General features: G+C 34.9%; 1 protein-coding gene and 1 long non-coding RNA gene across 2 annotated transcripts in view; one reads left to right on the forward strand and one right to left on the reverse strand.

The window, feature by feature from the left end:
• The window catches only part of LOC149137204 (uncharacterized), a 47,514-nt gene that overhangs the window by 17,813 nt on the left and 12,201 nt on the right, over positions 1 to 17,500 (reverse strand). The window contains exon 2 of the long non-coding RNA XR_016240717.1: positions 12,819 to 12,875. This is a non-coding gene — a long non-coding RNA (uncharacterized LOC149137204). The remainder of the gene's footprint in view (positions 1 to 12,818; positions 12,876 to 17,500) is intronic.
• LOC106867489 (uncharacterized) overlaps positions 1 to 17,500 on the forward strand; it is a 36,487-nt gene that overhangs the window by 7,499 nt on the left and 11,488 nt on the right. The window contains exons 3-5 of the mRNA XM_014912374.3: positions 3,367 to 3,571; positions 7,903 to 8,044; positions 14,849 to 14,918. Of these exons, the coding sequence (XP_014767860.1) occupies positions 3,367 to 3,571; positions 7,903 to 8,044; positions 14,849 to 14,918 (417 nt within the window). The remainder of the gene's footprint in view (positions 1 to 3,366; positions 3,572 to 7,902; positions 8,045 to 14,848; positions 14,919 to 17,500) is intronic.

Below are 17,500 nucleotides of genomic sequence, written 5' to 3' on the forward strand. Positions count from 1 at the left end.
ACAGTTTTGATTATAGCTATATGTAAGAACAGAAGTTAATAAAACATCATATGGATGATGATCTGGCCTGAAAATTAATGCTGCTAGAAATTAATACCCTAAAATGTCTACTAGTTATGTTGCTTCATTACTGATTTTGAGCTACTGAAGGTATTGTTTCCAAGCAATGTTGAAAATAGATACTGTCCACATTCAAAAAGATAAAGTAAACAGTAGAATTTGAGGAACCCACTGTTGGTCTCTGTTGCTGAATAATGAATATAAAAAGTGGAAAGTTAGACTTTCTCTTTTCCTCATAGCAAACCAATTTATTCCACTTTTGAACTATTTGTAGAAACTATAGTTTCACTGCAAATTACATGTCTCAGACATACAAAGCATTCAGAATTTGTATGAGACCATACAACTTGTTAGTATAGAAAGTTTAGTGCAAGCTATAAAAAGAACAGCATATTGTAGCTGTTCACTGATATTCTATAAAATTTGAGTTAAAGTGAGGTTATAAACCTATTTTCTATAGAATAATTTTTTTTTGATATGCTCTGTTTACTATCATAAAATTTGTTCTAAATGACGTTATTCAGCAGTTTTAGTTTTATTTCATCATTATGATTGTACAATGTATTAGAGATATTGTCTCTTTATATAATTAATTAAACTTAATTTTATTTATCTAAAATAATCAACAAAGGCTAAGATGATCTCAACAGATTTTGAATTCAGAACCTTGGGACCATAAAGAAGGACATTTCAAACTATCCAGTTCAATGCTCTTACCCCTGCAACAAATTATAATTGATTTTAGATAAACATTTTATTAGAACTGTTTATATACATGATGTTAATATACAAAATAAGTGGCTTTATCTTGTGTTTCCACACGTTTTACAATTTATTCATTACTTAACACAATTACATTACAAAATTGCTTGCTACATATTTTAAATGACAATAACACAATTTATTTAACTAAAATGGCTGGATAATGTTAACCTATTCTTGAATTATGGGCATATTATGTAATTAATTAATGAAAATTCATGAGCAAACCTAAACTTGATTGTTTTGCAGAACAATAGTAAAATGGGGAGCAGGTTCAGCATAGCAAAGTCTATATAATTCTACATGATATTTGCCTTTACCTTGTTTTACCTTTCTATGTTGTTGTTTAGTCTCAGGTCATCCCTGGTCGAGCAGATCTATAATTAAATTGTTTCAGCTGTGGCAGCCTTATCTTTTATTTAGACAAAGTATATTTTAGTTTACTTTAGCTAATATATCTTTAATTCTTTTAGACAGTGGTTTGAGATTTGAGGGTGCCATGGCATCTATTTCTCATGAATTGTGTAACTGCGTTTAGGTTTTGCTCCACTTTCTCATGTTTGGGTAGGTGTGTGAAAGTCATGACAAGATTTTGAGAATTTCTGCTTTACAGTTATGTTTATAGTTAAATTTTCTCTCTATATTAATTTTGGTATTTAATATCCTGATTTGTTAATGAAAATGTTTTGCTTTCCTTTTCAAATTATTAGGTGACATGTAAAATTTCACAGATTCTTCTTGTGTTCACCAGTTGATTATGTTATTCACACAGTCAGAGACCTATATTCTGAAAGTTATTTCACATTATGATAATAGCTCCTTATTCAGAAGAAGACTCAGTGTTAGAAATAAAGATGTTAAATTAACCTTAAAATGGCATTGATAGGCTAAAGATAAATATAATAATCTATCTACTACACACACTTTAAATCATAGCAGTTTACAGGTGTTGTTGTTACTAATACTTATATAGGTTTTGTTAAGAAAATATATATTGAAAGAAACCTGTTTATATACTGCTGTATTGAATGTTCAATATTCTATACTGCAAGTTGTATAGTGATGCAGATTCTAAATATTTGAATAAATACCAGAAGTAAGTATTTGTGATCAACATATAATGTATTGCATGAATGAAACAAAATATTTAGATACTAATAAAAGTTTGAACTTCAACATCAGACCTTGGATTCTGGATTGCCTATAACCGTAACCCAATTTTGAAGTGTGCTGTCTGATACACTCCACACATTTTATTTGTAATTGTTGAATAATATCAAGAAATTTGTTAAAATATAAAACTCAACTTTGTTTTTATAGTTTATCGTCTATGACATATTTAATTCGTAGTTGAGGTTGTATCTTTCATTTGTTATCACTGAGTGTTAATCTGAACCTGAAAACATGATATAACATGTTCTTACATTTTACAGTATTATGAACACTGTGATAGTGTGACACCATTTCTAAATTGGAAAAAGTGAACAAAAGCTGTGCATTATACATGTGTTGTTATGAGCATCACCATAGTCATTATCATTGTTGTCATCACTACTGCCACCACCACCACCACCTCCATGTACAGCTAATATAATGACCAGTGGGAACCAACAGATCTGTCTAATTGATGCAACCATGGAAACCCTCTTTACATAAAATGGCTATGATGTATCAAGGTGTCATACATAGATTTCATTTTTCATTTTTTTCCCTTAGTTAACAGTTAATTAGGGAGGAGGGATAGTATCCATGACTTTCGCAGGTCCTCCAAGATTGATGAAATCAATGCAGCTAATGTTGTCTAGACTGGACATTTGTAAGTCAATGAGATCAATGCAGCTAATATAATCTAGCTTAGATTTCTGTATGTTAGTGTCTGCACAGCAATTTGGTGGAATTGTAGGGGATTGCAGTTCTGAGAAGAAGAGATGAAGCAAAGTGTAGGGTCAGGGAAGTGAGTCAGAGTAAGAATGATGAGAGGGAGAGAGAGAGAGATGGGTGGATCAGGTGGACCTGGTTTGAGGACATATGCAGCTTGATAGTTAAGAGGATCAGACAAAACATTGCGGTAATGACAGAAATAGCAGAGATAGGAAACTGTGCATCATAAGCCACAATGTTTGTAGTATGTTGGTGAGTAAACCATTGCCAATCAGTGGAATGGCTTTTATTTAGATGTGATCAATGATGTTAGTGTGGAGCAGCAGCAATGTTCATTTCATAGTCGTAAGCAGGTTGATTTTATCTCAGGAATACCATAATCACCATAATTTGATATTTACTGTAACTTTAAAATATGTTTTTGCTTACAACCTTTTATTGTCATCGTTTTTCTATTTACCTAATTTACAACCAATTTTTCATGCTATCATTATTATTTACTTGAACTGAAGTTTTTTCCAGCAGGGTTCTTTCCTGATTCCTAACCACTTATCTATGAAGGAAGAGTGAAACCAAATGGTATATATTAGAAATTGTAAATTTAGTGCTTTTAACTGGCCAGTGCAGCAAAATTCAATTGCTTTGATTTCTTCTCATTTACAGATACCAAGCCGGAAGCCTTTGTGGCTAGAAAACAACTATAAACAGTCAAAAAACAATGAATCTGTAAATCAACAGCTGCAGAGTAAGATTAATTTACCAAAAGGTTCTCCATTTAACTACTTGATCAATCAGAATTTACCTAAATTGACATGTGATGGGCTAAGACAGAATTCTGCAAATCAGTCATTATCCTCAAATAACACGGGTAAATTAATTGTCCTTCTATTATTATCATTACTGTTATCATTATCAGCAATGGTAGCAGTATTATCCATATTCTCATCATCATTTTTTTGTAATTTATACAGCCCAAAATAACCTGTTTCTGACTGTTCATATGTTTTATCATTTCCTCAACAGAGCTTATTTTTTCTTTGATTGTGTTAACTTATCCTGAATTTTCCTTAACAACAGTGTTGATTACTTCCTCCTCACTTATGGCACAGTTTCAAATATAGAGATAACAAACTGAATAGAATACAGTTCTATATTTAAGAGATGAGGAATTATGTACATTATTTACATTATTTACATTTGATGGATATTTGTCCTCATCTTGTCTGTTGTTAACACAAAGTTTTGGCTGATATACTTTCCAGCCTTCATCGGGTGTCTTGGGGAAATTTCGAACCCGAGTTCTCATTCCTAAGGTATTTTTCAATCTTATTATTATTATTATTATTATTATTATCATTATTATTATCATTATTATTATTCAGGTCACTGCTTGGAATCAAACTCGGAATCTTGGGGTTAGTAGCCTGTGCTCTTAACTACTATGCCATATGCCTCCTTAGGACATTCCCTGAGATTAGGGGAGTTGCTGGTTTGAGTTTCGTTGTCCTTGTACCAACAATCTAGAAGGAGTTAACGAATATAAAAACATAATGGACAGAGAAACAGCACTTAAATTTATTATAGGATATATATATATATATATATATATATATATATATATTGCCTCGAGGACTATGATGAATAAAGAGTGGGGTTGGGTGAGGGCTGAGGACTGATCCTTGGCGAACCCCTACCCCTACCTGGAATTCTTCACTGTACTTATTGCCAACCATCACCTTACTGACAGTATCCCTGTACATGGCTTGCACAGCTCTCACTAACCATTCATCTATCCTTAGTTTCCTCATTGACCACCAGATAAGGATTGGGGGACCCTGTCAAAGGCTTTCTCCATGTCAACAAAAGCCAGGTATGGAGGTTTATCTTTGGTTAGGCATTTCTCCTGCAGCTGTCTTACCAGAAATATAGCATCAGTGGTGCTTTTCCCTGGCACGAACCCAAACTGCATCTCATCTAGACTGACTCTTTCCCTAATTAGTTGGGCTATGACCCTCTCCATGACCTTCATTACATGATCCAACAACTTATTACCTCTGTAATTATTTGTATCTAAAGCATCACCTTTACTTTTGTAGCAGTTGACTATGGTGCTGCTATACCAGTCATTGGCTATGACTCCTTCATGTATCATCTGGTTAACTATATGGGTGACTAGGCTATAGCCAACACTGCCAGATATTTTGAGCATATCTGCGGTGATTCCTGATGGGCCGGGGGCTTTCCCTGTCTTCATACTCTTAATTGCTTTATCTACCAAAGTACTGTCAATTCGGATAGCTGGTCCCTCTGTTGGGTCGGCATTTGACAGACTCTTTTTCTCCCATTCATTCTCTTTATTTAGCTACTTTTCATAGTGGCGTCTCCAAACCTCTCTCTTTGCAGCCTCGTTTAATGCAAGTGAACCATTATCCATGTGGACACATTTCTCTCCTACGACATCATGATTCTCTCTCACACATTGTCTTGCAACACGAAATACCTTGTCTTTGGTCCTCACGGTGCAGAACATTGGCAAATTTTTTCTTATCTGCTTCCCCTCTGGCTAAATAAACCTGCCTCCTAGCTTCCCTTCTGGCAGTCTGATACAATTCCCTGCTACCACCGTTTTTCCAGTCCTTACAAGCCTGTTTCTTTTCCCTTATGGCCCTGTCAACAACATTGTTCCACCACCACATTACCTTGGGTCGAGAGGAGACTTTGCCCCATCCACAAATCTGGTCAGTGGCCCTCAGCAGGTTGTCCCATAGAAACCTCTAGTTGTCTTCCACATCATGTGATGCTATATCCCCCTTTATTTCATCAAAAGCTTTGAGTAATACGTTTCTAAATTTCTGTCCATTTGCAGGATCTTTTAGCTTCCAGACCCGTCTCCTCCATGCTGGTCGTCTTCTGGGCATCGATTTAGCCCTGATCCTGAAGTCACTAACTACTAGTCTATGTTGTAGGTACATTCTTCACCTGGGAAGGTTTTGGCATTTATAAGCAGCCATCTTTCCCTTTTCCTAGCAAGGATGTAGTTAATTTGGCTAGTGTGTCTACCAGATTAGTAGGTGACTAGGTGACTGGCAGGTTTCCTGAAATTAGTATTGCAAACCATGAGATCATTTGCATCACAGAACTCCAGCAACCTGGTTCCCTCCTCATTGCAGGAACCAAAACCATGGCCTCCATGTATGCCATAGAAGGCCCCTCCATGTTGTCCAACATGTCCATTGAAGTCACCAGCCACAAAGATAAGGTCTCTGTTATTCTTCAATGAGGTAGTCAGCAAGAGGGTGTCATAAAATCGGTCTTTCTGTCCATCAGGTAGTCCCGGTTGAGGGGCATAGGCCGAGATAATGGTTGCTAACCCATGATGTAGCACTAATCTAATCTTAAGTATTCTATCGCAGACTCTGACTACCTCAATTACCTTATCAACCCATTTCTCCACAAGAAGTATACCCATACCCCTGACCCCTTCAGTGTTCCCTGTCCAGAAAATCTTGTACTTATGCTCCTTGCTTTTGAGGAACCTAGCGGAACCTCCTCTCCATCTTACTTCTTGGATGCAGCACAAATCTACATGTTTCCATTCAAGTGTCTCAACAATCTCACCAGACCTATCTTTCAGTGTGCCCACATTGAGTGTGTCAACCCTGAGGCTGTCGGAGGTGTGGGCCTGTGAGACCCTGGGATGAGGGATAGCAGCGTCATACACCTGAAAAGAAAGCTTGCATTTGGCAGAATTCATAAACAAACAATAGCCTTCAACCTGCATACACTATACCATCATTTTTATGCGCTACATGATCACTACCTTACATAGGAGATAAACCCTAAGTAGGGGTGGGGATGGCGTTAAGTCTTTAGAAGTGTTCATAGGAGACAACAAAAAGATGTCAGAGGATAGGGACTTCCAGTACAGGTGGTGGGGGCGGGTGTACTGTGAATGAAAAATCTTAGAATTTTTGGTCAGTCAATCTGTGACAAAATTAGAGAAATAAGTGACGATGTGACAAAATTGAATAAAATGAATAAGTGACAATAGCAAATGCCATTGAAAGGAACTTAAGATTGTTTTTAAAACATAACAGCATGAAAGATGAAACTATGTTTAAACTATGTTTACATAGGTAATGAAATAGAATAATGAAAAGAACTAATAAGGGGATTATGATCTGCACAGAAAGAGAGGTGTTAGATGTATGAAGTTGAAAAAAAAACAAGATTTCTTATCTGAACATCTTCTGGATTTGTATTCTTTTGGCGGAGTTATTAAAATGAAGTAGCGGAATCCGAATGAGCTAGTTTATATAGTGTGGAGTGGTGGAGGAGGGGGATGTGTTGGAGAAGCAAGTGGTTATCGAAACAGAGAGAGAGAGAGAAAGAGAGAGGGGGAGGGACCAGGGTTAGGCTGGTCAAGGATAGAACACGAGGGAGAAAAATATTTTTTGGGGATTTTGAGTAACAATTTAATGAAACAGCAAATGCTGATAACAGTGAAATAGAATTGAAAAATCTTAGAATTTTCGGTCAGCCAATCTGTGACAAAATTAGAGAAATAAGTGACGATGTGACAAAATTGAATAAAATGAATAAGTGATGATAGTAAATGTGTGTGAAAGGAACTTAGGTTTGTTTTAAAACATTACAGTGTGGAAGATAAAACTATGTTTACATAAGTAATGAAATAGATAGAATAATGAAAAGAACTAATAAAGGAATTATGATCTGCACAGAAAGAGAGGTGCTAGATGTATGAAGTTGAAAAAAAAAAAACAAGATTTCTTATCTGAACATCTTCTGGATTTGTATTCTTATTCCTCTTATACATACATACATACATACATACATACACACACACACACACACACACACACACACACACACGTATATGTAAATGATATTGGTTGTTTTGAGAATAGGTTTATATCTAAAACAACATTTTATAGATTTCTTGAATAAAATTTCAAACTCTGGATGAACTTCATATATTTAAGTTCTAACAGGAACAATTTTAAACTTTATGATAAAAAGTTGGTTATTTTATGAAATTATCTCAGAAAATAATTACTGATAATTGAAACACATAGGTGGTATATTTCATTAAAAATGTCACAACAAATTTTCAACCTCCTAAGAAATTAATTTAATTGATAGTTATTTTGTATAATCCATATAAAACTGTTTACGCAGGTTATTTTCCCAGTGAAGCTGAACCAGGAATGGAGCTTTCTCTGAAGATCCCGAGGTTTAGTGAACCTGGTATTCAAACTCATCCTGATTATAGTAACTGCATTCAGTTTTGTATGTCACAGGCAGACAGTAAGAAATGCAGGTAATTATAATTCAGTTATATTTGATTACAAATAAAAATTGTAAATGTTACAGTTTTTCTGTATACAAGTTGTAAATTGCAATCAATATTCCAGTAATTGTTTATTGAAGATAACAGTTGAAGTATTTAAAATTAAATGTAAATGTACTGTATAGAATAGTTGATAAATATTTGTTTTAAAATATTGATAATTAGTCAATTTGAAAATGAAATATCTTTAGGCGTAGGAGTGGCTGTGTGGTAAGTAGCTTGCTTACCAACCACATGGTTCCAGGTTCAGTCCCACTGCGTGGCATCTTGGGCAAGTGTCTTCTACTATAGCCCTGGGCCGACCAAAGCCTTGTGAATGGATTTGGTAGACAGAAACTGAAAGAAGCCTGTCTTATATATGTATATATATATATATATATATATATATATATATATATATATATATGTATGTGTGTATGTGTTTGTGTGTCTGTGTTTGTCCCCCAAACATCGCTTGACAACTGATGCTGGTGTGTTTACGTCCCCGTAACTTAGCGGTTCGGCAAAATAGACCAATAGAATAAGTACTAGGCTTCCAAAGAATAAGTCCTGGGGTCGATTTGCTCAACTAAAGGTAGTGCTCCAGCATGGCCACAGTCAAAAGACTGAAACAAGTAAAAGAGTAAAAGAGAGTGTATTGCTGTGGGTACTGGAACCTGATTGTAGAGAGTTTACAAGGAGAAAGGTTTAGTCAAGAATAATTTAAAATGTTGATACAGTTGTTGTTTTGCTTCAGGCCAAACATATGACATGTAGTTGACTGGCTGAACAACAAGGCCTGACTCACAAATCCTTCTTTCTAGTTATTCCATATTTCCATCTGTCTGAGGATTACACTGGACACTTTGAGCTGTATCCCTTAATTGTATGGGGTTCAGTGTCATAGTCTGCACACATTGCTCTCTTCCCCCTCCTCAACCTATTCCCGTATATCTGCAAATGCTGTTGGTAGCTATAGCAGGTGGCAAGTGGGTAAGGTGGACAGTCAGAGTAGGACAGTTGCTACTCCTCTGCATCTATTAGGGGGCTGGTATGTGACTCAGAAATAATTTAGAACAATTGATATTCCAGCTGAGTGAGGGTGTTGATGTTGCTGCCATTTCTGTGTATGTGTCCTTTATGTGTATGAATCCTTAGGCTGAAGGAGAGGGACAGTGACTTGGGATGTTGTTATAGTCATGATTGAAGGTTCTGATACATGTCCGGGTGTTTGGAAGTGATTTTCATGTAGTGTCAGTGACCGAAGTGAGAAGTTTTCTCCAAAGAAAAACTCAAGCAGGTAGTTATTGATATTTTATTCTGTTGGCAAAAAGTTGTGTCTCTGGTTGCTCTGAGTATGTTTGCACATTGTTTTTCTTTCTTCACTTCATCTTCTCTATTTGTTGGGAATCTTGTGGAGGAGGTGTATGTAACTCACAATATTTTTGTCTCTTGTGTGTATTGTATGTTTATGTTGTTGAGTTGAGTGTAATGGTTGGTTGTATTTGTTGTTCTCTGGTGTTGCTGGCAAGAAGCCTGACTGGATTTGATTGATGCTACTTTAAGTCTGTGAAGTCAAAGTTCTAAATGACTGAAATAGAGTTAGAGTTCTGCATTAGTGTTTGCAGATTGGTGGGAGGGTATAATGTTATCTGCCTAAGAGGCTGGTATTATGTTTGAAAAATTACAGATTCTGGAAGAAGACCAGTCCTACACAGCAGAAGTGTTAGGACTGCATCCCTTGGTGAAGAGGAGTGGTCTGCAAGAGTCCTGTGCCAGTGCCATGTAAAAAGCACTCATGCCAGTACCATGTAAAAGCGCTCATGCTGGTGGCATGTTAAAAGCACCCAGCACACTCTGTAAAGTGTTTGGTGTTAGAAAGGGCATCCAGCCATAGAAACCAGGCCAAATCAAACTGGAGCCTGGGGTAGCTCTCTGGCTTGTCAGCTCCAGCTAAACCATCCAACCCATGCAAGCATGAAAAATTGATATTAAAGGAGGATGATGATGATGATAATGATGATTGATCTTGTACACTATATAGGCTTAATGACTTGGCACATAGTTTGCTAGCAGTGTTTTGTGTTTTTTCTTATGGCAAGAAATTTTTGTGTATGTAAATAGTAGAGAATAGATTCATATTAATGTTGATGGCATTTACAATGGTATTTGTTGAGGCTTTTGTTGTTGAAGTCATCATATATTCTTTTTTGGTTTGTGATTAGTGTGATGATTTGAATCTATGTTTTGAGAGAGGATGGTGTATGGGTTTGTGAGGTCAAAGATTAGCCTTTCTAGAATTTTTGAGGGTGTCCTAAGGAGTGTGAAGGGTCTGTATGATATTGCTTCATTGGGGTTTTTGACAAGATTTAGAATTGTTATAATTTTCCCAGATTCTAGGAATTTAGCAGTGTTTGTGAGAGTATTTGTGGATGCCAGTGAGTGCTGTGATTCCTTCATGCCTAGGTATTTTAGGTGTATATTTGTGATTTTGTCTGGCCCTGAGGCTTCTGAGTTTTTAAATTTCTTCATTGCTTTTTGGGTGCCTGTTAGAAACAGGCGTAGGGATAAAAGCATGGTGTAGGTGGAAGGTACACATTTTCTTTATTGTTATGTTCTTTATGTGGTTTACAAGGGTCATGTTTTGAAAAATGTCCAATTAGCTTTGTATTGCAGTGAGGATATTTTATTTGAGGGTGTTACATTGATATTGTGTAATATGATCAATGTTCTTTTACTGTTAGTTCTGTGTGTGATTTATATTGGATACAAATACTTGCTACTTTTTTCCTGTGGTTTATTATTTCCTAATTTAATTGTCTAATGCAGGGTTTTGGTTGTATGTGGTTTTAACATATTTTCTTTTGAAGTTGTCTTTAGTTTTTATGAGGTTTTCAATTTCTGATGCATAAATGTGGTTGTATTCTTTTTCATCGATTGTGGGATTTAATTTTTTAAATGTGTCTATAATTATTTCGTTGAATGTATGTCTTTCAGTGTGTATGTGGGGATATGATGTTATTGAATTTTGATAAAATTTGATCCTGTTTTTTTTTTTTTTGTAGAATTCGTTCCATTTTGCTTTTTTGAAATTTATGAAAGTGTATCGTGGTGATAATAAGCAGATTGTCTTTGGAAAGTTGGAGAGTCATTTGCCTAGTGGTTATGGTAACTAGGAGTTTGTGTGTGGAACAGAAAGTAATCTGGGAAAGAGTTGGTCTAGTTGACTTTGTGCGGTATGTGTGGGTCATTTAGCATATAAAGGCTGTTCAGATACCCTCTTATTTTCTGTACCATTTAAAAACTAGGAGGTACTGAGGGTATTTCAATCTCCCTCAATGATGATGTTTAACACTGAGGTCTGTATGTTGTTGGTTTTTATTTCAGGCTAGCATTTCTAGGGCAATATCATATTGTTAGTTTGTGATATCTGTAAATTAAATACAAAATCTTATGTAAGTTATATCACAATCAACTCTGTCAGAAAAGGTTCTCTCTAGTTTAATCAGCGTACAGTTTGTAATGGAAAGTGCTTTACTATTAGTTTCAAGAATGTTTTTTTAATTATTGCTATATATGTAGGAGAGTATTGTAGTTCGTTAGAAGCATTGTGTATTGTTTGTAAAGAATAAAAAGTTTTGAATGTTTATATAGTGAGTGATAGAAGTGAAAAGGATAGTTTAAAATATTTATATAATGTACCAATGGGGTGAAAAGGTATGTTTGTGATATGTTTACAGTTATTGTATAGCCCCATGTCAGTTCTGGTTGATCAGACTTAGTATCAGAGGTATTCCAACCATGAAAATTCCATCTTTTCCTAATGTGCTGGGAATCGAGATTTACATTATCTAATGTGTCTCTTTTTAAGATGGAAGGTGTGATTTAATGGAAGGGAGTTGGGTGTTATTTCTAGCAGGTTGAGAGATCATGTAGAGGTTCCCTTGTTGGCTTGTTTACACAGTGTGTGGTAGTGGTGAAGAAAAGGACTGGTTAAACTATTTATGAAATGTGTGGTAGAGGTATATATATATATATATATATATATATATATATATATATATATATATATAGTAATGGTAAGACAACAAAAGAATGAAAGAGACCTCGATATTATGTAAATAGAGGAATATATATATATATATATATATATATATATATATATATATATATGTATGTATGTATGTACACACATGCACGCATGCATACACACACACACACACACAAGACAATCATTTTTACACGTGAATGCTTTTGTATAAATTACTACATCATGAAGTAAGAATGACATTTAGTTTCAATGTAGATAGACTAACATAATTGGAATGTCTAAAAACACAATATAATGCATGCAATAGAGTTTAAATATGTTATCCATGGGATAGGTGTCCAGCACATTAACTAGTCAACCATGGTTTCTTTCTTTTATTTACTAAGCTCACAAAACTTTCAAACCACTGGAGATACAAGGTTAACCAGATTTGAATTTGATGTGTTACAATAACACAAAAGGCATAAAGAAATTTTGTTTATTACAACATGAATATTTGAAACACAAGTTTATTTTTGGATGCTCTGCATAGTGGAATGGAATTAATTGCCTGCATATGAATAATACACGACATATTCCCACATCCAATATATGATTAAGATTTAATTGCAATACGTTGTAGAAACTCAGTATGTTATAGAAAGAAAGCGATATTTATGCAGATCAAAAATTGAATATAAAAAAATAACAATAATAAAGATATTGAAATATTACCTGAGAAATATTAAATTAGTTCTGATATTTTGGGCAAAATACCTCTTTCCAAAGGTGCTAAAAGAAACAGAGAAAGATAGGAAAATAGATAGTTAAATGGAGAGTGAGAGAGATTGATTATGTGTCTGTTCAGTTGTTATACTGTCTTTTGTGTGGTATATTGAAGGACTACTTGCATGGTGGTGTGGATTGTGTTCCATAGACTATCAGTAATGTGATGCATGAGGAGTGACTATTTATAATATCAGTTGACATCATTTTATTCTCACTGCTTGTTAATGTTAAGCTTTTTCTGTTTTTAGAAGAGCTCCTATTATCTGTACATTATGATATTATAGTCGGTGGCTTTTATGCTGACTGTAATGTCCTTGTTCTTGTTTGTGCATTTTCCAAGATGTTTTGCAAGATGATGCACGTATGTGCAGGTGTTCTTTGTTTTGGTTGTGTAATGTCTGAATCATGCTGTCAAGTGTATTTGGTATGTGTACGCTTGATTTAATATGACATAAGCACATGTCTATGTTGCTATAGGTGCAGTTGGCCAGTATGCACAATAGGTTTCTGACTTTGAGAAGCTGTTTTCCTTGAGAGGCATTTCTGTAGAGAATCAGCTGTATACCTAACTCTTCCCTATGGATGATCTTGTCAATAGCAGTGGTATTGTTATTGAAGTATGGTAACTTCAGGAAAAGGAGACAGGTATTGGGAGAATTTTGTTTCTTAGGCTTGGAATCCTGAAGACAACCAAAAGATGTTCGGTATTTATTGACTTCTAGCACCTTTTGGAACCATGTGGTGCGGATAGCTCGATCTTCTGCCACACTGCATCTGCATTGGATATAATTGAGTTCATTTCATATGTATCTCATCTTAGCATTGATAGGGAAGCTTGTCTGTGGTGGATGAATAGATTTCTGCCAGTGGTTTCTTGTAGAAGTTGGTGTTAATATCACCTTTCTCTTGAAAGTCAACTAACAGGAAAAAAACCAGTGTTATTGTAGTGTTCAATACTGAATCCTATGTGGTCATTCATACTCACAAATGTTTCAGATATTGTGTTAGCTTCAGGAAGACGTGAGAGTGAATATGTCATCTATATATCTAGTGAGGAATGTACGGGTGAGACAGATGTTAAGTGCTTGGCAAATGTTGTTATTGATATTTATATTTGATCTACATTATTCAAAAACACACTGGTTTTCTACATATTCTTCAATATTTCAAGCAAGCTTTAACACTCTTCTGACAATACTATATATCATATTGATTAAACTGTTTTGGGAATGTATGGTTATTTCAAATGTAATTACTTAAAATACTATGAAAATTTAGTAGTACAGAAAATGTTCAGACAGACTTTAATTAGTCAGATATATTATTGGTATTGTTGATGTTTCAGAGTAGCCTTCATTGAGCAAATCTATGATTGAAGTTGATCCAGCTGCATTCATCCCACTACTTTGTATATCAAGGAGTATATTGTCCAATGTAGCTGCTTTTTTTTTTTTTACATGGTAGGGATTAATTTTAAAGAAACTTGACTGCCATTTCCATTAATGGACATATAGAGATTCCATCATTTGCTATATATTATAACATGCTGAAAAATTATTGGTCCCACTGGTGAAAAGTACATATTGGTTATTACAATTCATATATAGGACAGAACAAATACTCAATGGTGATAATTTATCTTTGTATTATTGAAAAGTAAATATAAAACTGCCCTGTGCATTTCCTGAATGCAAACTTGCACTGAAGAAACATTGAATTTTGTCTTAAAACTTCTTAACAAAAATATGAATTTTATATTATTAATGCATAGTTGAAATACATGCAAATATTTTTAACACTTCTAAACAAAAACTGTATGTATGTAATAACAACTTCAAATATCTACCTGCAAAAACAAAGAACTAAAGCAAGATAAAACAAAACAAAAATACAAACTTTCTTTTGAATTGAATTGTTTTACATGGAAATAGTTCATTAAATTAATACAGATTTCCACTGATTTTGACCTTTTCCAGATCTGATAAAGAACCAGTGTTTGAAAATACTTTGAACAATAATGACTCTGGAACTGGATTTAACAAAGAAGTAAGATTCTATCTACTGAGAATCCTTTAAGAATAGTTGAGAGTAGTATTTTCTGTGAAAGTATTCGAATATTAAATGATGTTGGAAAGTATTAGAGCAGACATTGTCGGTGCTGATGCCACTATCCCCACCACCAAAATTATGTTTGTTTTTCCAGGTTAACATGGGTTGGGTGGGATTTTTGGTGCAGTGTTTTATGGCAGGATACTCTTCTTGATGCCAGTCTTTTAGTTGCCTCTTATGACATGTGAGAATACTGTATACCTAATCTAAAAACCAAGGTATGCACATTAAAATGACTATTTCAGAATGGTCGTTTTAAAGAAAAATATAAGGAGACTTTGGGTAGAAAAACGGCACCGTATTAATAGAGTTGGTTTCAAGTACCTATTTTGGGACATTAGGAAATAAAAGTCAAAATTACCTTGGTTGAATTTAATGCAATAAATGTGAGTACCAATTAGTTTGAGATGTCTTGGAGGAATGAATGCAGTGGTTGAGGTATTTCATGAAGAGAATGATGCTTAGTGTTGATAGTGAGCAATATCTTTTGGTATAGCTTCAAGACAGCCTCTCATGTGATGGTGCTATGATAAAATGTACCTAATATCCTCATTAAAGTGGTTGGCAATAGGAAAGTCATCCAGCTGTAGAAACCATGCCAAACAAATAGCACACAAGGGAAATGTGATCCCCAACTAGCCTAGTGGGGCAGTAATTTCTAGTATTTGACTTAGACTGTAATGGAAAGTCTACACCAAATGATAAAGATAATGATGATGATATATGTACACACATAATTTAAGTATATATACATGATAATATACATCCTGTACATTCACAAAATTTGTTGGCAAAGGAAGTGTATCCAGCTATAGAAAACATGGCAAAAGATGAACCATGCAACTGAGATGTGAATTTTACAAATTGCATCATAGGGTATTCATCTAGGAAAGGAGAATTTTGGAATGAGAACTTATACTAGAAAACTTACACTAGAAAACTCTTTAGTCCTTTTACATGAGAAAATCTTTTGCGCTTGTGTTCTGAACATATACGTCCCTTTAGTATGTGTGTGTGATTACTCTATATGTGTATGTAATCTATATCTACATATATAGTTGTGTATATATATATATATATATATATGTAGATATAGATTACATACACATAGGTGGTATCAAAAAGTTCCTGGACTAGTTCTGTCACATGCCAACAGATGGCAGCATATGGTTGCATGTGCATTGAGAGCTAGCAGTGACTTTCATGAAGCAGTATCTAAGTAACATTGCAGTGTTTACATCACAAATTGTGAAATATGTGGTTTTTTGATCACATGTATGCTGTAATCTGCAATTTTGTCATGGACAGGAAGTTGGAATAAAGATCCACTGTGAAATTTTGTGTTAAACTTGGTAAGTCTGTTACAGAGACATTGAGCATGCTTTGGCATGCTTATGGCGATGAGGCAATGGGTCATATGCAATGTTTCAAGTGGCATGGGTGCTTCAAAAGTAGAAGAACATCCCTGGAAGATGATGAGCGATCTGGAAATATATATATATATATATATATATATATATATATATATATATATAATGCAAGAGAGTTAGGGGTTGAGGATTCAACCCACTAAGGGATAGTATCTATCCAATATACTGCTGGGAGGGTACCCAATTATTGCTACACTAGTGTTATACCAAGTGTAATAAGTGGGAGAGGGTAAAAAAGGGGGGTGGGTTGTTTTATATTATATGTATATATATATGTATATATATATATATATATATATATATATATATATATACTAGTAGCTAAACTCAGTTTCACCCGGCTTGTTTGGATGATGTGGCCGTTATTGTTTTCGGTTTTTTCGGTTAGGCATAATCTATAACAGCGTTTCTCAACCATATCATTTTGGGTCCCCTGTTTCGATTGGAGACTCTAGCTGTTTGAAGATTTCATCAGCCCCCTGTCAGAAAATGGCTTCAGGAGTTGTGAAGAAAGAATTTGTATGTAGTCTGTTTCTGAAAGCTATTCTATTGGACGTCTGTATAATCATTAAAACATTTATCTAATTATGAACATAGAAATAAATTATACATTAATCCCAATTTTTGTAAGCAGTTGTATCCGTAAAAAGATATATGAAATGGACGTGCGTGTGTGTGTGTATGTGAGAGAGAAAGAGAGTGAGAAAGAGAGATAGAGTGAATGAGTGAAGTTGTGTATCATTGAATTACGTTGGCTGGTGCGGCAAGTACGAAGATTTTATGGCGGCAGATGACTGGGGTGATTTGCAAGATGTGAAAAAATGCCGTCTTTTCAGTGGAGCGCTTCTTTGTAGGCAATGTTTCTCATTTTCCCTTCTGATGCACAAATGTATAGACTTTGTGGCCTGCCAACACGGGAGCATCCAACGTAATGTTGACTGTGGGAGAACACTTGCTCTGTGAGATTTAAACAAACCATTTGCAAAGATTGACCCTGTGCCTTATTTATTGCCATTGCAAAGGAGAGTTTGATAGGAAATTGAAGCCGCTTAAACTTGTAGATCGTATTGGAGGGGGAGGGACATTGGA

The sequence above is a fragment of the Octopus bimaculoides genome, chromosome 2, assembly GCF_046866305.1.
Source record: "Octopus bimaculoides isolate indiv1 chromosome 2, ASM4686630v1, whole genome shotgun sequence".
NCBI lineage: Eukaryota > Metazoa > Mollusca > Cephalopoda > Octopoda > Octopodidae > Octopus > Octopus bimaculoides.